The sequence below is a fragment of the Erythranthe guttata genome, chromosome 10, assembly GCF_056151865.1.
Source record: "Erythranthe guttata isolate IM_541 chromosome 10, IM_541, whole genome shotgun sequence".
Lineage (NCBI taxonomy): Eukaryota > Viridiplantae > Streptophyta > Magnoliopsida > Lamiales > Phrymaceae > Erythranthe > Erythranthe guttata.
The window spans coordinates 1,202,280-1,222,441 of NC_142542.1; the positions used below are offsets into that span (position 1 = coordinate 1,202,280).

Genomic DNA, 20,162 nt, shown 5'->3' on the forward strand with positions numbered 1-20,162 from the left:
CCTTTCTTAACATCTTCCTTTTTAAGTAATCCAACTTGAACTCGCATGTTAGGATGTTTTTTTTCTTGCCACTTTTTTGACTTTTATTTCCATAGATTTATCGATCTTTGAGCTTTTACACTTACCATCACAAAGCAAAAGCATATAATATATAATTTGCTGTTATGAAATGACTAATCTCTCCTCGTAACTTTTCCAAAAGTCCCAAAATTTCTTTGTTACAGGTTTATTGTGCTTTTCTGTGTTCTACAGCCTCAGGCACTTGTAACTGTAATTTACCACAGTTAATTTACCAGAAACACTGACAAAAAATCAAAGAAGACAATGATAAGTTTTCCTTAATCACGGTCATAAATCAAGTTAAACAATGTACTGTTAGAAAAGAAAGCAAAGATAATATAAAAGTAAGCGTAGGCGTGCTTTGACGAACTATATAATAGTAACATAAATGAAGAGAGATCAAGATTTCGATCAAATGTTCGAATTCTTTCGGTTGAACCAAGTTACATTTTTGCCAAGTTTTGAGACAAATTTCTCCATTTTCGATTTTCGTCGACCACATCATTGTTTCCCTTTTTTCGGTGGAATTCCCACTTTGCTTTGTTTCAATGATGAGGACTTAATAAAGATGGTAAGGTGATCTCTAGAACTCAAACTATTGACCAAACAACTATCATTTGCCAACGAGCAAATAATCATGAAATCCACTCGGCAAAATAAAATCGTAGGATTATTAGCATCAAAGTCAAAAAGGGACTCGTAAAACACAACACACGAAGTTTCGATTTCTTTCAACAATTATGCATAAACACGAAAACTATGGTACAAATATGACGTAAAACTCCCTTCACTTCATAAGATCCTATCAAAAAGAAAGTTCAAATCGTAAATGGGACCCTTGTGCCCCTCACCAAGATAATGCATCGGTGTTTAACTCCGGAAATTTCGCATTTGTACAAGTCGAATCACACAAGAGGTAATTTCTTAAAGTAGTAGCACTAAAAGAAACGAACAAAGGGAATTAGACGACGAAAATATCAAATCGGATAAGTAATTATTCGTCCTTAATTTAGTATACAATAGAAAGATAGAACAGCGATAAGTATGCATTTTCTCATTATTCAAAAACCCAAAAATAGCATTTCCGATCAAAGATTCAAGATGCATTGCAAACAAAAATAAACCGAATTACACAACAAATGCAGCAAATTTTAGCACTAAAATCGAAAGAAACAATTAGAGGACCTTTGAATCTCAGTACAGCCTCAGGACACTTCTTGCAATCGAATTCGAATTAGTAGGTTTCCCAATTCCCCCTCTTCTGCTACCCCTCATAGGCGTCAAATAAAATCGAAGAAGCCCATTATCCAAATCGTTGGGGGAATACTTAGCGCTCCGATTCTTCTCCAAAACAAACCCGTTCTTCTTCTTCCCATTTTCACTCATCTCCACATTCGATTTTCTCACACTCCCAAACGAACCCCCGATTTGGTTAGCATTACGCCAGCTTACACTACTATTGCTCCGAAACATATTTCTGCTCAATCCACCACCGCCGCCTCTCGCATCTCCATTCCAAGACTCCGATAATGACCGCTCCACCCCATTATTCACCCTACTGTACTTCTCGTCATCTTCCTCCTCCTCCTTAGTGCCGCCACTACGCCGCTGTATAAACCCCCATATCCTCCAACTCCACTTTCTTGATTTTTTCGCATCCTTTTTCTCGTGCACACTACTATCTCTAAACCCACTAGTGCTCAGCTCGAACGTTTCGGATAGATCGTCTCTCAAAGAGTTCGAATTCGAATCCACTAAAACATTCGCCCCGTGAAAGTAATCCACACTCGTCGGAGAAATCTTAGCATTGGACGCCATCTTTAGTTCGTCAATCTCAGCCACCACAGAAGCTGCAGCCTTTCTAATCGAACTAGACCTATCGAGACTCTTCCTCCTTCTAGAAGAAGAATCTAGATAGTACTCCTTCGTCTGAGTCGACCCACCGGGCAAACCCTCGTCCTCGTTAGTTGGTGGTTCCTCCACCGGAATTTGCATATCGGAACGTTTCACGCGTACAGCTGGCATGTCCTCCAATACAGAAACCATCGGAGGCGCCATTCTCGGAAAACTCCTCCCAATCAAGTGACCATCCCACGAAGCTCGAGGCTCGTCGAACGAATACCTTGGACCGTCGAAGCTGACCCTTCCTACATCGAGCGAAAACCTAGGATCCGTGTCGCAAGATCTCCTCCCGAATCCGTAATCAGCGATTTCGGATTGGGTTTCTCTGTACTGCCTTCGAATCGGCTTCTCCACGGGCAATGTGGCTAGATTCTCGCCATTGTTGTGTTTCTTGATCTTCTGTTTTTGTCTCCAGTTGTTCCATTTCTTGCTGAAAACGGAGGCGGCAGACCAAAACCCTCCACCTGAAGGCTTCTTTTCCTGGGTATCGAGATCTATGTGATCTTTCATTGGCTTCGAATCGATTACGCTTACGTTGTCTTCGTCTTCTTCTTCTTCTTCGACAATCTCGCCGCTGTTAACGTCTAGCTCAACCGCATTTATCAGACAACTTTCGAAATGAGAATCTTGAACAGGCCTAATTTCATCGCCATTGGAAGAGATGGTATCCTCTATATTTTCAGGATCTCTAAAATCATCCTCATTTTCCGATTCTTCCGCCACTGGCTTATTTGCGACACAGGATTCACTGTTTTTGCTATTCTGGTGGTTTTGATGACAAGACGAAGCGGAAGCGGAATCTGCGGTGGGTCTATTGTTGTTGAGTGTGAAGAGGGTCGAAAGAGTATTCCTAACCCTAACGTCACAAGATTTTCTCTGGGGTTCGAAGAAAAGGCCTAAAGCTTCGTTTTTTGAAGCGGAATATGACTTCGTACGGCGTAGTTCGGGCAGCAGCGAAGTGGGTTTTGAGGGTTTCGGGAGGGGCGGCGGTGGAGGGGGGAAGTTGTTGGCTTTGGAAGTACTGGAGGAGAAGAGGGATTTGATTGCGGCGGCGGCGGCGGCGGAGGCGGAGGACGGGCGGCGGGATGAGGAGGGGGTGTTGGTGGAGGACTGATCTAGAGTGGTGAGGCGCTCGCAGAGGCAAGAGGGGCAGAAGCCGGAGAACTGCTCGGTAGGGTGGCGATCGCAGCTGAAGGACGAGCGCGGCGGCTGCGGCGGCGGAGGAGGCGGAGGCGCTGTTGGGTCTGCAGAAGTGGTATTCATAACCGTTGGAAGTGAGTGTGCAGTCTTCTCCCCCCGCTCATGTTAGTAAACTACAACAACGGCATTGCATTTACAACAATTGTGTGTGTTTCGGAGAGTGTGGTAGTGTGTGTGAGAGAGAAAAAAGGAAAACAGAAATTAGCTTGGGAGAGTGGAAAATGGATTAAAGAGAGAAGGGGAACAAAGGTAAATAAATAAGAAAAAAAAGGGTAAAATATTTTCCCTTGTCTCTCTTTATTTATTAATTAATTAATTAAATAAATAATGTGTCTACTTTTCCGTTGGATGCTTTTTTTTTTTCTTTCTTCCGTCTCTCTCTCTGTTTCACACTTGCCTCGAAAACACTGTTTTGTGGTTCACCATAAAATATTAATAAATATATTATTATTTCGATTATTACTCAATATTTAAAGTGCATCGGTGTGTAATTACGATAATGGGTCGGTTTTTTATGTGTGTATTTTTTTTAAAATCTGATAGGAAAAATAAAATAAAAATAACCCAAAACATGCCGAAATTTAACCTGTCAATTACGTTAATATCAGAAAAGTCAACGTAATGTCTCTTGTCAAACACAGACCTATGATGTGTAATATTATTCAATGTAAATTACTGTCTATTTTCTTCTGGTTTCAAATAAGAAAAAACATTTTATGTTTGGATAATTTAATAAAATTTTCTAAATTACGTGTAATATTCTCTACCTATTTTTCCTTATTTGAACTCCACATTTTGAAACAAGCTGATCATACGATGTATTTCTTGACTTGTAATATCAGATTATGGTGCATTTATGCATAAAACGAGTACAAACCAGGGAACCATGGAATTTAGAAGATTTTGTTGAATTTAACACCATATGAATGAACGTATAAGAAGATTCATAGTTGAGATGATATGTAGTTGTAATTACCCAAACATAAGTGGTTTTTTCGTAATTTAACATTATCTCAGAAGATAGCCGTAATTTACCCTATAATTTAATATCCCATGATCATATATATATATATATACTCCATATTTGAAATGCTGTTAAAAAATAATTAGATGATTAAAAATCAGTAAATACTAAAATCTCCTTACGTTTGGGAAGATTACTTTTGATTTTCAAAGATTCCTGTGAGAGAGGAAAAGCAAAAGCACAAATCTCTCTCTCCTCTCTCTCTCTCTCTCTCTCTCTCTCTCTCTCTCTCTCTCTCTCTCTCTCTCTCTCTGTCTGTAATCTCAATAATGTGTTACATTCTTAAATCGCTGTCTCTGCTTTATTGTTATTATTATTATTATTATTATTTTGATTTCAGCCTTTCTTTTTTATACTGTTTCTTTAGCATTGTCGGGTTTTAAATTCTTTCAATTTCCATTTGCTTTCCGTTTTTCTCAACCTGAGTATGCACACTGTGGCTGCAAAGGGAACATAAATATGTCACACTTAATTTGGAATTTGGCTCTGCCCTTAATTTGTTTCTTCCATGTTTGAGATTTATTATATAAATTATATACATGCATGTGTCTCCATTATTGCTATACTTGTTTTGTTAATTAATAGTACTTTCATCTATTTATAAATATGACTACCAGTCAAATATATTATTGCTAGTGTTAAATTTAGGTCTTAAGTTTGCCAATTGACAACTAAAATGTCAACATATTATTAAATTTCCCACTAAATCCACATATACATGAGTGTGTGTATTAGTATATGTAGATCTATAGTTTAAAATCACTCGGTGTATTTTACCGTAACAGCAGTGGGAAGATGTGAAATATGAGGGGAAAAAAAAGGCGTGAAATGAAGTGGGGACATATGTCTAAATGAGTCCAAAATGTGTTTTCTGAAGAAAAAGAAATGACCCTGCCCCATTCACCACATTCCTATTTCCCATTACCTTCCACTCCCACTACCTCTGCAAAAATAATTACAAAAAATAAAATTTCAAATATGCCATCTAATTCATTGGATTGTACTTCACAAAATTGTAATAAACAAAAAAGAAAAATATGAAAAGAGTTTGATAAATATTATGCATAAACTAAGCAGGTAATTCATTGGACTGTATATTTTTTTTTATTTAATAATTTGCAATAATCTCTGCACGAGTGACCCCTCGTGTATACAAAATATGTATACATACAAACAGTGACTTTCGTCTTTATATATATACATCTAGAAATTAACATTTTATATATTTGTTCATAAAAATAAAGTGATGCTCCATCTCAGCTTTGCACTTTTACTTTTTTTTTTTTTCATTCTTTAATCAAGGAAAAAGAATTATCAACCAGAGAATAAAAGTACTCAATATTTGTCTTTCGACCACATCTTGATCTAGCCTTGTCCTTTCATTTTCTTACTAGTTTTATTCACTAATAGCCAAAATTGTTATTTATATGTTACAATCAATATATCAAACAAATCTAAGACAATATTTAGGGTTTCATTTTTCTATTTGTTTTCTAGACAGTTATTAATTTATTAATAACAAAATAAATATCCCATAAAAAAGATGAGGCATCTAATGTATAAACCTAGTCTAGTTAGGCATAAACAAAATTATCTTACCACTGATAGAAGAGATCTTCTTTTCAGACAAACTAAAGATCTCATGCTCACACACTAATACTAGAATAATACTAAATTTTAACTTTGAGGATCCATGCAATAGATTTGCCTCTCTTCCTTAATTCCTTTTGTCATTTTCTATGAGCGAACTTATCAGAGTATGTTTCCCCCCTACATATTATTTTTTATGTGTGTTTATTAATTAAAATATTATTATTAAATTACTTTTCTGGACATGAAGACAAAATTACAGTTCCAGTATAGTTACATACTTACATGCCCTTCTTGAGAATTAATGGAGTTAATAATATTATTCTATTTAATTTCCACGAGTCGAAATAAATCTATGTATGAATATGAAAATAATCAAGAAATCAAGCTCACGCGTGCGTCCCGCCAAATTTCGTGGGTAGATATTAATAATAATTATATCAAATAATGATGTCTTAAATTATGGACTAGAAGGTAATTATTATCCATAATCACTCGCATCCCAAAGTTATTCCCCATGTTATATGCCTCTAATTCGAACATGCAATTGCAAATTTACAGGTCTAATGATTAATTACATGGGAGAAATTAAATTAAAAAAATTAAAAAAAGGATCCCTCCATCATTTCATTAAAAAGAATCGGACCATTTATTTAACCCCTTTACCCCACAAATTATTTTTTGTCTAATAAAGAACATTTTGTCAAATGATATATCCCACTATAAAAAGGAGCCTTCATTTTGGACCCAAATTTACCTATTCACAACCTTATTTTTCATCCTAGTCTATAAAGGTAAAAAAATAATGAAATGTGTATTAACATATAAGGCTGATATTGAACTAGGATTATCTGTTTATAAGCATATTTAAGTTATGAGTTAATTGTATTTGGTACCCCTATTTTATTCTAATTATTAGAAAATTATCCCCGTTATTTTATTTCGTTTAGGGAGTTATGCGCTAAAAGAATATATTACAAGTGTTTTTGTTAATATCGATAACATGATTTTTTTAGCAATTCAATATAACATAAGGGTACCAAATGCAATAAACTCTAAATATCATTGTCGAAATGTGAACATGGTAATGGTCATGCTTGTCTCAAGGAGATGTCACTTTTAAGACTAAGATTGTTGATTATGTAATCTATAAAAACGTAAGATTTAATAAATTAAAGGGAGCGAATCGAATCAAGTCTTGCAATAATACGAAAAGTAAAGTTCGACTAAATTAAGGGTATAGTAATACTTACTTCTGACAAGCTAAAGCTTGAGCCTTGAGGTGTTTTACTTGATTTCCAGCATCTAAAAAGGAGGGAAAATAACAACAAATATAAGAAGGCAATTCCAAGTATATAGAACTTAAATTTATTCAAATAAGTTGAGCATGCAAACTTTCTTAACCCCTAAATCAAACGAAATCCGACAAACCTGGATTACAGATTATTCCACAGGCCTGCAACTATAGTTCATGGTGCAATATGCTAATCTCCCACAAATTAGTGAATGATTAAAGGTAATGATACTCAAAATCCTGGTTAAGCTTTTTTAGCCTTTTAAAACTAAAGTTAACCATGTCAGTTATAAATTAATACACAGCCCGGTAGCATGCAAAAGAATTTCATAATGGATTTTTTAATCCCCATAGCATGAATATAAAGCTTTGAGTGAAGGAATATATAGTTTGGCATGTTACTAAAGCCAGACAAACCCATTGAAGCACAAAACAAGATGAGATTTCTTATTTCTAGGCGCATCGGTACATGGGGATTGGTAAATATTCCAAACAGATCTTAAGCTGATCATTATCACTGTTTCCGGAGTTACTACACATGATTTTAAATCAACTAAAAAAAAAAAGCGCTTTCGTAGCAGCTTTTTTTTTTTGGTTTCTTTAACACTAAAAATTGCATGAAAATCATCACTGTTGATGAATTCTCAAAGTTCAATGACATAGCAAAAGCAAAAATCTGCTGGCTGTTTTGCTTTTGCTTCATCACTTTACTTTTTTTCTTAATATTATAAAGTGATAGACCTGATCGCTGATGTGAGGGGAGAAAAGGAATAATCCTAATAGAAAAGACTAAATTCTTTGCTTCTCTTTTCGGGCCCTCGATTTCCATTGATGCAGTGAAATAATGAACGGGCCCAAGCAGAGCTTTACAGGCTGGGGTATGCATCACTTTAGAGGCTAAAAAAACACTAACTCTAAGCCCACATTTCAATTCCACAGTGGGGAGTTGTGCAGAAGTCCATGCATATAGAGATAACATTCAGTCTTCAGTGCTAAAATAAAGTTGGCCCAGAAAGCTAATGATTGAATAAAGGGTTCAGATGTACCAGATATTTCTCGATTTGAGTCGCATGGTCATCTCTTGGTCAATCCAAAAATAGGCAAGCATTTGATTTTTTTTATTTTTTTCTGTTGGTCAGATTTTTAAAGCCTGCTTGAGGCGGATGATTCCTTGGGGTCCCCTAACGGCTAACTCTATGTTGTTAAGTATGAGGTTTTATAAGGGAACCTGAAAGAGAGAAAAAAAAAAGATAATATTCATTATTAGAATAATATATTAATTTTGTTACGTATGAGATTTTATAGACAAATGACATAATATCATAATTTAATAAATTTAATACAAGATATAATCTAAGTGATGTATTTATTAACTAAATAATTAGTTAATAACAAGACAGTTAGTTAATCAATTTTGATATAGTGCAAATTAATTCGACATATGTAACTAATCGAGGCCTAATTTTCCTAGATAACTTATGTATTTTTCAATTTTATTTGCTATAAGCATTGATATTCGCTAAATAGCATAAACATTGACCTTATTCTTGTCACGGGATTTGGCTGGCTGGCTGAAGTAATTTGGCTACTGCCTGAATCTTGCTCTCTATTGATGAAAGTCTCGTTGCTGCCTTAGCATACAACTGAACCTTAGAGCCCCTTGATGTCTCGTCTCCAATATTTGTCGTTGCTAATTGGCAAAATGACTGCAATAAATTCTCAGCTGCAGCTTCCAGATTGTGTAATGCTTCTTCACATGATCTCACGACTTCCGCCTCTCTGACTTTATCAAGTGCTTCCTGGCCTCTGATATTCACAACTTTCGTGTCCAATGGCATTTCAGTAGGCGTTGTGCAATCAGGGATTTCAGTGGAATCAGTTGTGGGGGTGATATCATTAATTTGCCTAATTGAGCTCGGTGATCCATTTCTTGCATCCTGTGGAAATGAATCCAATATTAAAAGAGTGATAACATGCTTATAAAGTGAATCTTATGGCATTACTGAATTAGCAAGGATCTGCATTTAGCTTAAACAAAACAAAAAATGCTCTTTTTGTGTTTGATATCTCATAGTTGACCAGCTATTACCCAAAGTCCTAACTAAGATACTCCAATGAAAATAAAATTGCATTATTGTGTACCTCTCTGGAGTATTTTTCATGGGCCAAACCCTCGTGCAAAGTTGATGGTTTCGTCTGAAAGAAACTGGAATTGGTGTTCTTGATCTTTGTCGGGGATCCATCTATACAATCTTGGGTGTTGTCTTCAAAAAGTTCTGGTTGCATTATACACCGAGACTGGCAGCTACTCCTGGTTGGTAACTTGGACACATCTGTCTGCAAAGATAAAGAAAATGTCACATTTTCTGCACTTACTCACCACGAATTAAGGGGGGCGCGGCGCAAATGGGATGCATAAATTGTAATTTCCAAACCTTCCGTTCTGCAGACGAGTTGCCAAAACTCATATTGCAGAATTCATTTCCTTGAGAATCCTTTCTGGGGACATCAACATCTTTATCTGTGTCATGGGAAACGCTTAAATTGCTACTCCAGAGTTGAAAAGTACCATCATATAGAAACCTCAGTTATACTGCACTTACAATCCTCAAAAGGGGCATCCTGTAAATTAGCATGCTCATTTTGTTGGAAGTTGGGTTCTACAGGAGGACAATCACTGCTGTTATCCAAAGAGGAGAGCTTGATGCGCTTGTTGGAATGAGTTGTCAGGCCTTGTGCTGCATAAGAATCATAGTAAGTCATAATACTTTGGCGAATTAGATTTCACTTGTTAATAGCAGTGATTGTGTGCTAATAGAAGTAGCTTACTGGTCCATCTGCTTTCTGTTGCAGATCCCTGCACGTTCAGGCCCTTTAAATCGCATGTTTCGGGGGTACCAAGTGAATCCATACAAACTGTATGAATGGTTAACCAACGGTGGTTTGTCTTCCAGCTGCTCAACCACAGACATAAATGTAAGAGAACCAGAAAGGCAAAAAAAACATACTCGTTAGTCATTGCAGAACAAAATTGCCTGCTCACCTATAAGTTCCCGGAGGACTTGGAGATACTGGGCTGCTATGCGTCTCTGACAGACTTCTGGAAAAGGATCCACCTTGTTGGCCAATTTCTGGAATATCACTAGATGGACTTTGTGGTTTAAGACATGGATATTCTTGTTCACCAACCTAATGGCAAAATTCGCGGAACATGTCAATTTTCTTTAATTTGATAGTGCATTACTCACTCTATTTTACAACTTATGAGGTGAATCAGTGTTGTTGAATAATATTTTTTTAACATCCAGAATATTGATTTCCCTAACGATCAAAACACAGTTGCTTTTTTTCCGCAAACAAATATTTAGAAGAAGTTTTGAAGTGTGACGTTTTCAATGTTTTAGCTGCCGTACCTCGGACAAACTAGAATCTATATTTGCGGGCAGGGAGTTGTTAGTAACTTGGTATCGTGCCCAGTTCGGAAGTTGAGATATACTGAACCTAAATCCTGGAATTTCTGGGCTGCTGTGATCTTGGAAAGACATTTCCTCGCAAAATTTGTTAAGATTACTTTTTATAGATGCTTCTTTGATATAGCCATTGTTTTGATGGTCAACGACTAGGTCAGGCTTTATCACATTATAAGTCCTGGGCTGATTTGTGCTTTCTGCCGGAAGCTGAACATCCTTAATTCTTTCCAGAATCCGTGAGGACAGAAGAGCGGGGAGTTTCCAAACAAAAATACAACTGTCAGCACCAACCTGAAGTCACCAGAAAATCAACAATTGTGCAGAAAAAAAATCATTAGGAAAAAGTGTGAAAAAATTATTAAGCCCCAAGGAGAAGCAAAGAAACACGCTATTCCTATAATTAAGAAATAAAGAATCTGGGAGGTTAAAATGCGGAAGGAGTGTGAAAGACAGTTCGATATGCTAATTTCTATCTGCAAATCAGCCTTTCCAGTAGGTTATTTTATCACTTGCGCCTCTCATAATCATTTATCCAGTTAAACTTTGCTGCATTTTTTCAGCACCATAAGCTGTTTTTTTCTTAAACAAAAAGACTACAAATCATGCACTACTAACATAGAATATTGAAGAATTAAAATGAAAATGGCTTACAGAAACAAGATGCTTGCAGTCAGGTAAAAAGATGATGCCTGTTATAGCATCGCCGTGTCCAGTTGCTTGTGCAACCATCTCCCCAGTTATGTAGTCAAATATGCATATAGATCTGTTCGAGTAAGAACAAGCCAGATAACTGTGGCTTCCATCAATAGTTACCTGCAGTCAGAGAGTCGAATTAATATCTAGATTAAACCTCTTGCACTGTGTATGGGCATACCTTAATTGGGCTCCCAATGTCTCCATCATGCTGAAACCATCTAATCAGTTTTCCAGATTGAATATCCATTGCATTTATCTTCTTATCCTGTGAAATCATGTGAAGGATTATACTAGAGCCCTCCAACGAAAAAAATGATATGGGCACACTATTTGGACTTGAGAAATAAATGTTTAATGTTAAGGAATCATATTTCAAAATTTAAAGTGAAAATGTGGAAGGTAGAGAGACATGCCTCGATCATATTACCTGGCCCACGGTAAAAGCAACATTGACTGAATGACCTATAGCCACATCATAAATGGTTCCACTAGTCGCAATCCTGTGAAGGCCAGAAGTCTTACATTCTGTCCCACTCACATCTATACTGTGAAGAACCAGAGACCTACAGGAGAATATCAGTTGAATATGTGAAGGTAGAGATATTAGATCAACTGGTGCATGTGAAGCAACACATTTGAGCCATATTCCATAACATCACATTTGACAAATTAATATACATGTTACTAGCCCTTCTAGTAACAACGAACTCACCTATCAGCACCACAACTGAGAATCTCGCGACCACTACGTGCAACCTTTACTAATATAACGTTGGATGTGTGGTAGTCAATACTGCCAAAGGAACTAAAGTTCCTGGTGCCATAAGTAGAAGAATGAGATGATAATTAAATTTTCAGTCAAATTGTTTAATGCAAAATACTTCACGATCTAAACCTTTCAACATCGAAAAGATAGATTCTTCCACCCCGTGCTCCTGCAGCGAGAAATTGGCGACTTTCACGAGTTTCATTGGAAGCAAAATGGTTCTTGTCTGCCATGTTAAAACTTAATGAAAGGATTTCTGCACCATGATCATCCTACAATCAATACGACACATAAAGCAAGGTAGAGGCTCAAAAAGAATATAAGTCTTTGACGAAGGAAAGAAGATAGTTGTGAAAGAGGTAGGTAGATCCTTTGTCATTTTGAAGATGAATATAATGGAAACTAACTTAAGTTGTTCTTCTTACATGAATGAAAATATAACCAAAAGTGGATAAATTGAAGACATGGATATTTCCCTGGCAATCACATGCTGCAAGGTGCTTTCCATCTAAACTAACTGCCATTGATCGAAACCCTGGAGAGGATACACCTTTTGCAACGGAATCACGTTCGAAGATTCCAGCACTCACTGCAGTCAGCAGGATAAACGGAGTAGAACTTACCAAATCTTATCAGCAAAAAAATCTTGGATTCATTTGAAAGAGTATAAGTAGTACCTAAACAAGTGGCTTCATTGGAGCTGCCATCCCAGGGAATAGACAATCTAGTTTCTGACAAGGTAGATTGAAATGCAAGATCCCACAACCTAATGTTACCATCAGCTGAACATGTAACAAAAGATAATCCACCCGAACAACCTTTAGCAACACAGCAGAGAGATGGATCGTGCATATTTTCACACGGAACATTTTTAATGTCCCATATGCATCCACTATGTGAGACAAGCACGCAAGACCTTGTAGCCTGGATAAGACACAATTCTGTTACTGCGATAAATCACTATCACAAGTTCAAGATATTGGGTAGATAAATTGCCTATGTGGAGGAAAACTAAACACTATAAAAATACCTTGTGTATATCATCAATATTCCATATGTAAAGGCTATGATCATCATAAACCACAACTGCAGAAAAAAATATTGATTAGAAGAATGAGTGAGAAATCCCACAATCAAGAACAGTTTTTCATTTACCAAGCTTTTCCGGTGTCGAAAATTGACAAGCAACGGCATCTGGAAGTGCAGGCCAATTTTGACTTTCAACTTGGCTATTGTCTTTTTGGCAGTCCACAACATTTGACTCAGTGCTTCTTTTGGCTTCAACATAACATAGTCCACCAGCATATTTAAGAGAGTTGGTCGAAAATAGTTTTACGAGTCCATTATTGCATGCACAAGCAACCAAACTTGTGGATATCGATAGTGCATAACATTTCTCTACCTGAGATGGAGCACGAGAATGGAAACAGTTTTAGATGAAAATTGCAACTCGAACTTGTAATAGAAAAGGTGTTTCCTAACCATTTTAACAAGAAGACGTGTGGAACCACACGAAAAGGAAAACCCCGTGTCTTGTACTATATACAGAGCATTCAAATAAAACTATGTGAATGGATCTAAATTCTACAAACATAAAAATGAGAAACAGCCACATCTACCTCTAAGTCCACTGAGTTAACGACTGATGAGCCAAGATATACCGCGCATAAAGTTCCTGTGAACCCCAAAAAAGTGGGGAAAGAGTATCTATTAATAAAGAAAAGGCTGAAGGTATGACCAGATGATCTAGGTACTGACTGTAAGTTGTTTATTTGCCTTCTTCTGTAACTGCATAGAAAGGAATCTGTTCATCAGCCTGAATGTGTTTCATAGAGCTATTACTCGTCCATCTTGGAGATGTAACAACTAGAAATGAGCAGTCCTTGTGACGACCTAGGTCAACTTTCCTTTGCAAAGTCACAGAAACGGATCTAGTACTTGCACGAGATCCAGGAGACCATCTAACTTTCCAGATCTTCAATTGATTCTTCTCAGCAGAGACGATGAACTTTTTATCTAACGAGAAGTCAATAGATGTGATAGGAGAAGAAACTGAAGATCCCTTGACTTTTGCAGCTAATATCTTATTTTGCCAGTCCCAGAGACAAATATATCCATCACGAGGAAATCCAACAGAGACGAGGTGTTTGCCTGTAAGTATCAGTAGATAGGATTTTAGACCAAGAACGGCAAGTTTGTCAAGAGGGGAGGATTCAACTTTTTATTTGATTTGGAAACTGATTAAGCTTAACTGACCATCAGGTGACAGAGCCATGCATGCCACGCCATATGCATGGCATTTGAGCTCGCATTTGAAGGCTAAGGTGGTGCAATTCCATATCAATACTCCAGGTTGATGCCCTGACTGGAATATCATAGCAAAGGAAAATTTAAAAAATGTGAATTATAAGTTCTTGTAACTTTGCGTGGTACATCAAATCCATATAATGAAAATATATAGGAAGAATTCGCCACATCACAAGCTACTCACAGACCAAATAAAATGAGAAAGAAATGGTAGGTTTAGCTTCATGCCTAAAACTAACAAATTCCACAAATGATATACTGGAATTAGAAACAGTGTGTGATTGCTGAGTAATATATCATATTTTTAGTTAACAATAAAAACATCTTAATACATAGTTTATGTCCTTTGAATATATAAGGCCCCATTGATCTTCATTCGACACCTCTGAATTGCAATTATAGAAATAACTAATAAAACAATACCATCTCCGCACCCTCAAGTAAAACTTACAAGTTTCTCCATGAGGACAAATTAAATCACTACATTAAATAAAACATAATTATGCATAAATGGTAAATACTTCAATACCGCTCAATTTTGAACTTCTAGAGACTTGTATCTTCCTCAATGAGTTAATAATGATGTTAAACACAACCTTAGTATCATTTTTAATTATTTAAAAATATATGGGAAAGAGAAACCGAGTATAATTACATAAATACTTTAAATCGTAGACAGAAATATAATGAAATGATCGTACAAAGGAATGCCGAGCAATTATACCTCCCCAGCTGCAACAATACTTGCGTCACTGGATAAAGCAACGCAGCTCAATGGTTTGGGAACTCGATTCGGCGCCACCAGGTGTGACTGAGTGCCTGAACGAACATCGTGCAAAACCACCACACAGCCAGCAATGTAAGCGAATTTGGAACTCGAAATGCTCGACGACAATCCATTCCCGTTTTGTGTAGTCAATCCAATTATTTCCTCTAAAATCAGCTGCAAAAATTAAACCAGAATACAAATATCAATTGTTGAAGGTAAAAAAAAAAAAAATCAACGGAGAGGGAGATAGAGATCTAGGGTAATTCGATTTTACGCACATTGTGAGGAACGCGCGGTTTACTGTGATTTCGAGTTCGTTTCATGTTCTTCCTTTTCTGATTCAATCGAGAGCCCTAGCTAGTTGTGTTGTAGAACTTCTGTGTATATTTGTATGTATTTGTATGTATATGTGGGGAGAGAGAGAGAGAGAGGGGCGCGAAATCAGTGTGAATTAAAGAATAGAAATTTAAATGGATTTGGAGGCCAAATTTAAGGCCCAATTGAATCTATTAAATCGATAGAGGGGCCCAAAGTTATCTCCAACCCAAGTCCAACTTAGTCCTATTTTATTTTTCTCTTAAATATTCATAATTTAAAAATAAAATAAAAAATGACGAAATAAAGGTGGGAAGTACTATAGACTAGATCAAATGGCATGAGAAATGGACAAAGCCACGCCTCGATTGCACACGTAAGGACCATGTTACTACCTTGGAGGATCCGAAATTATTAATATGTATATAGGATAAATTATACCTACATCCCCGAGTTATGCTAAAATAACTTTAAGGTCCATGTAGTATCGGTAATTACAATTACCTCGCTGAAACATTGTTAGAAACTCTAACGGAATAATGCATCGGACAAGTTATTCTACTAGGGTTCTAACGGATCAATCTCCAGAACATGAAAATATTGGCTCCGATAATTGTTTCAGGGGCGTAGCTGTAATTACCAATAATATAAAGACCTTAAAGCTATTTTAGCATACATCAGGATGTAGGTGTAATTTACCGTGTATATATTGTATTGAATATATATATTCCTACCTAATATCAAAGATTTGAACATCTCACAAGCTCACCAACCCATCCTCTGTTTCTTTCTTTTCATTCCTCAAATTAAAACTGTCGAAATTTATTTCTGCCTTTTTTTTTCCGCAGAAAATTCAGATTTATTATCTTTCTTCTGCAACAAAACCCCACTTTGAATACAGTTTGGCAACACGTTAATGCCTCATTAAATAGCCACCATCACGATTCACGCCATCGTCAGTATATATTTTTTTTTCCCACATAAAAAAGGAAAAAAAATCTATTATTATTTTATCTCTAATTCTTTAATCTTTATTACAAAAAAAAGAACCACGCCTCTTCTCTCTCTCTCTCTCTCTTCTCTCTCTCTACTTTCTCTCTCTCATCAGCTCATGGCATGCGTCAGCCCGTGTAAGATACAGCTTCGGAGACCTTCGGGGCAGCCCACTTCGAATTCTGACCCGATTCGTTTTGGATTGTCTGCGCATTCGTTTTCGAGATCACAAGTTCGGAAAAAATGGGTGATGAGATTTTCTGTTGGGAGTGGAGAAAGATTGGGAAATCTGCATGCTAGGAGGAGGAGAGAGAGTGTGTTTGTGGAGGAGGAGAAGAAGCAGAGGAGGGGTGGTGGTGGGGTGAGGTGTACGGCGGAGGGATTAGAGAGGGAGCTGTTTGTGGGGAGGAGCGAAGGCGGATTCAGGGCGGCGGAGAGGTTTAAGGTGGTGGCGATGGTGGCGGCGGTGATGTGTTTGTGTAATGCAGATAGGGTTGTGATGTCTGTTGCCATTGTACCTCTTGCTGCCAGACATGGCTGGAGCAGTTCCTTCTTGGGCATTGTTCAGGTACCTTTATTTATTTTTATTTTTATTTTTATTATTATTATTTTATTTTTATTTTTATTATTTTTTTATTTGTTTTATATTTTTTGTGGTTGTTGAGATGGTGATCGGTGGCGTAGCTTGTATAGCAGCCGCCGCGGCCGCCGCCGCCGCTGAATGAATTGACAGTGTATGATGTACCAAAACCCTGATTTTGAACCTCAATTATAATAATATAATAATATAATATTATTCTTGACTAGGACCATTATTTTAAGAATACAGAAAGCTGCAGATATCTGAATCCGACTCAGTCACACGTGTCAACTAGTCAGCACATGATTAAGTCAAAAGTAAATCCTAGGTGTAGAACACATGATTAAGTCAAAGTAAACACATTCATAGAAAAAACAAATCCACATTTAAAGCCAAGAAATTTCAATTTGCAAATGAGAACCTCTGTTTTCCTTAACACTGTACAACTGAAACGAATGTATATAACATCGACGCGTATTTCTATTCGGTAGTATTTATCGAGACTCAGTTCGTTTACACGAATCCACAAAAAAAAAAAAAACACTATATCATGAACTTGTGAATCGAAATACGAGAGCTAAATTAAAACACCAATGTACAATTATTGCTTGGTTCGTAAATGATTTATATTCCGTATTATTTTCTCGTTACATTTGCTGATTATATGTAACTATTGATTTATATTATATAGTCATCCTTCTTATGGGGATATATGTGTTCATCGATAATCGGAGGAGCCTTAGTCGATAAATACGGAGGGAAAAAAGTCATTGCATGGGGAGCCGCTCTATGGTCTCTAGCAACTCTTCTCACTCCATGGGCGGCAAATCACTCAACCGCCAGCCTCTTAATTATGCGTGCTTTCTTTGGATTGGCCGAAGGCGTAGCTTTACCTTCAATGAATAATCTTTTATCTCGGTAAAAAAATTCTACAATATTCTTATTCTTCATTTTTCTTACTAAGATATAATCTAAGAATAGAAATATTTTTTTTTTAATTTGTTGGTGCGTGTTTGCAATATTATTAGATGGTTTCCGACGCATGAAAGAGCTACAGCTGTCGGAATATCAATGGGGGGATTCCAGATCGGGAATGTGGTGGGGTTGGTTTTAACTCCGGTGATGATGTCATCGATCGGAATTTCCGGGCCGTTTATTCTTTTTACTTCTCTTGGACTTCTTTGGTTAGTTACTTGGATTTTTAAGGTGACTAATGACCCTCAAGATTGCACCTCTATTAGTGAATCTGAATTACGTTTAATTCAAGCTGGAAAATCCGATTCTAACGAAATTAAGGGCAAGATTCCATCTCTAGCCCTTCTACTATCGAAATTGCCAACGTGGGCAATTATTTTGGCTAATGTCACTAATAACTGGGTGAGTTTCTTTCGTTTTTCTTTTCTTTTTTCCACATTTAGAGGGTACCGATGTTATTTTTTTTAGTAATATAAATTAAATCCGTAGTGTGCTTCTTCGTATGCAGGGGTACTTCGTTCTTCTGTCGTGGATGCCCGTTTACTTTAAAACTGTGAGTGCCGTTAAATTATACATTTCTTGGTTTTTTTTTTCAAATTACATTTCTATTTTCGGAAAATATTATTATATATTTTTAATAATATTTAGTGGTGATGTGTTAGGTGTTTGATGTGAATTTGAAGCAAGCAGCTTGGTTTAGTGCAGTTCCTTGGGGAACAATGGCAATATCCGGCTATATAGCCGGTGCAGCATCGGATAACTTAATACAATCGGGATATTCCATTACATCAGCGAGAAAAATTATGCAGGTAATAAAAAAAAATGTTAATGTTTCACTGTAAAAACCATGCAAAAGTCTATACTAACATGCGGGTGACTTTCTTGATCGCGACAGTCGATTGGATTCATCGGGCCTGGTGTTGCATTGCTCTGTTTGAACTACGTAAGAACACCAACGGTTGCAGCTGTATTTTTAACAATAGCACTGAGTTTAAGCTCTTTCAGTCAAGCTGGCTTTTTACTCAATATGCAAGTAAGCTTTATTTATTTATTTTTGGCTTCGTTTTAGTCGTTTACTACTATTTTTTCGGTGAAAATTCGAATTAATTTTCCTTTCTTGTGATTGTTTGATTCAGGATATTGCACCACAATGTGCCGGATATCTTCATGGTATATTAATACATACACACTCTTTAAATTAATTTTCCTCTTCCAATTATTTCGATTGAGCAGCAATATCGTACTAATTATTACGAAAAAAAATTAATTGCAGGGATTTCGAATTCAGCTGGTACATTAGCAGCAATAATTAGTACAATCGGAACAGGATTCTTCGTGCAGTGGCTAGGATCTTTCCAAGCATTCTTAACCCTCACGGCGTGCCTTTATTTTGCTACGACCGTTTTTTGGAATTTGTACGCAACCGGAGAAAGAGTGTTTTAGATGGAATGAATGAGATCACATATGACTGAAAATTTGATGAAATTATACAATAGAACCTCGATAAACTAATGACCTCGTTTACATAATACATTTTTGATGCTGCTCCAAAAATGATGGGTCAGCCCAATGGTCTTGAAGCCCACAGGTCTTCTAAGTCCGGGAATCTTCAAGCCCAATATCGGGAATGCCAAGAGTCCTTGCCACGCGTCCGAGGTAGTCGAAGGGATCGCTCCACTCGTTAATCTACAAAACAGTTGAAAACACTAGGTGACACGCCGGGGGTGGCCCGGCGATTGTCCTCCGACGCTCAAGTCAGAAAACTATCACAATATAAGCAAATAATATTAATTAATTGCCTAAATAGTGCTTACCTTGTTATGTGTATGATAACACATATTTATAGGTGTAGTTTGATGTGGTTTTCTTGTTAAAAACCAATGTGGGACAAGTTGAATGTAATTAAGAGTGTTAATTGGATTTTTCCTCTAGATGGGCCAATTTGAGCATCTTGGGCCTAAATCCAATTATACACATCATTAAGCCCCCCACTCCCAGGTTGGGCCACGGCCTCGTAGACCTGCCTGGGAGTAAATAAGAAATGGTCGCTTGAATACGTATCTCCCCCTTTTTTTCTGTTAGGAGAAAATACCGAAATTGCATTTTATCTTTTTCGGAAAAAATTGCCAATGGCTAATTTGTTTTGGAAAAAGCTTCGAGACTTCGTGAATTGGGAGTCTGTTTTTCTTCAAGAACGAGAACTTAATTTATCTTCCTTAAT

At 36.8% G+C, this 20,162-nt stretch overlaps 3 protein-coding genes across 4 annotated transcripts; 1 reads left to right on the forward strand and 2 right to left on the reverse strand.

Annotated features, from left to right (window-relative positions):
* Positions 1-1,088: 1,088 nt before the first annotated feature.
* LOC105953037 (protein OCTOPUS) lies at positions 1,089-3,445 on the reverse strand. Its single transcript, XM_012976655.2, has one exon. It carries the CDS (start codon positions 3,223-3,225, stop codon positions 1,255-1,257), a length of 1,971 nt encoding a protein of 656 aa, XP_012832109.2. The 5' UTR covers positions 3,226-3,445; the 3' UTR covers positions 1,089-1,254.
* A 3,357-nt stretch (positions 3,446-6,802) lies between these two features.
* Positions 6,803-15,586, reverse strand: LOC105952724 (Transducin/WD40 repeat-like superfamily protein). Of its 2 annotated transcripts, XR_016033805.1 has the most exons (23): positions 15,357-15,586; positions 15,034-15,252; positions 14,259-14,367; positions 13,779-14,153; positions 13,622-13,677; positions 13,158-13,404; positions 13,033-13,088; positions 12,680-12,926; positions 12,428-12,591; positions 12,132-12,274; positions 11,949-12,050; positions 11,664-11,799; positions 11,415-11,501; positions 11,192-11,353; positions 10,484-10,831; positions 10,114-10,259; positions 9,900-10,024; positions 9,674-9,808; positions 9,506-9,591; positions 9,213-9,407; positions 8,611-9,007; positions 8,117-8,298; positions 6,803-7,081 (listed from the first exon to the last, which is right to left on the reverse strand). XR_016033805.1 is itself a non-coding variant. In XM_088823901.1 (21 exons), exons 1-21 carry the CDS (start codon positions 15,399-15,401, stop codon positions 8,621-8,623), a joined length of 3,570 nt encoding a protein of 1,189 aa, XP_088680027.1. In that variant the 5' UTR covers positions 15,402-15,521; the 3' UTR covers positions 8,436-8,620. The 2 variants fall into 2 exon arrangements, 1 of the variants encoding a protein (XP_088680027.1); XM_088823901.1 differs by lacking the exons at positions 6,803-7,081; positions 8,117-8,298 and having other exon boundaries at positions 8,436-9,007; positions 15,357-15,521.
* Positions 15,587-16,129: 543 nt separating this feature from the next.
* LOC105953036 (putative anion transporter 3, chloroplastic) lies at positions 16,130-19,861 on the forward strand. Its single transcript, XM_012976654.2, has 8 exons — positions 16,130-16,954; positions 17,658-17,884; positions 17,995-18,343; positions 18,450-18,494; positions 18,604-18,750; positions 18,837-18,974; positions 19,078-19,111; positions 19,215-19,861. The coding sequence occupies exons 1-8, from the start codon at positions 16,505-16,507 to the stop codon at positions 19,382-19,384; spliced, it is 1,560 nt and encodes a 519-aa protein (XP_012832108.2). The 5' UTR covers positions 16,130-16,504; the 3' UTR covers positions 19,385-19,861.
* The last annotated feature ends 301 nt before the right edge of the window (positions 19,862-20,162 follow it).

Bases quoted from the DNA above. Each gene is read 5' to 3' on its own strand.
- LOC105953036 (XM_012976654.2), top strand. From the start codon at position 16,505: ATGGCATGCGTCAGCCCGTGTAAGATACAGCTTCGGAGACCTTCGGGG. The intron at 16,955-17,657 runs GTACCTTTATTT...TATATTATATAG, and splicing joins CCTTCTTGGGCATTGTTCAG to TCATCCTTCTTATGGGGATA. The intron at 18,751-18,836 runs GTAATAAAAAAA...TGATCGCGACAG, and splicing joins CAGCGAGAAAAATTATGCAG to TCGATTGGATTCATCGGGCC.
- LOC105953037 (XM_012976655.2), bottom strand. From the start codon at position 3,225: ATGAATACCACTTCTGCAGACCCAACAGCGCCTCCGCCTCCTCCGCCG.
- LOC105952724 (XM_088823901.1), bottom strand. From the start codon at position 15,401: ATGAAACGAACTCGAAATCACAGTAAACCGCGCGTTCCTCACAAT. The intron at 13,678-13,778 runs GCAAATAAACAA...TGGGGTTCACAG, and splicing joins CTATGCAGTTACAGAAGAAG to GAACTTTATGCGCGGTATAT. The intron at 11,800-11,948 runs GTGAGTTCGTTG...ATTCTCCTGTAG, and splicing joins CTCAGTTGTGGTGCTGATAG to GTCTCTGGTTCTTCACAGTA.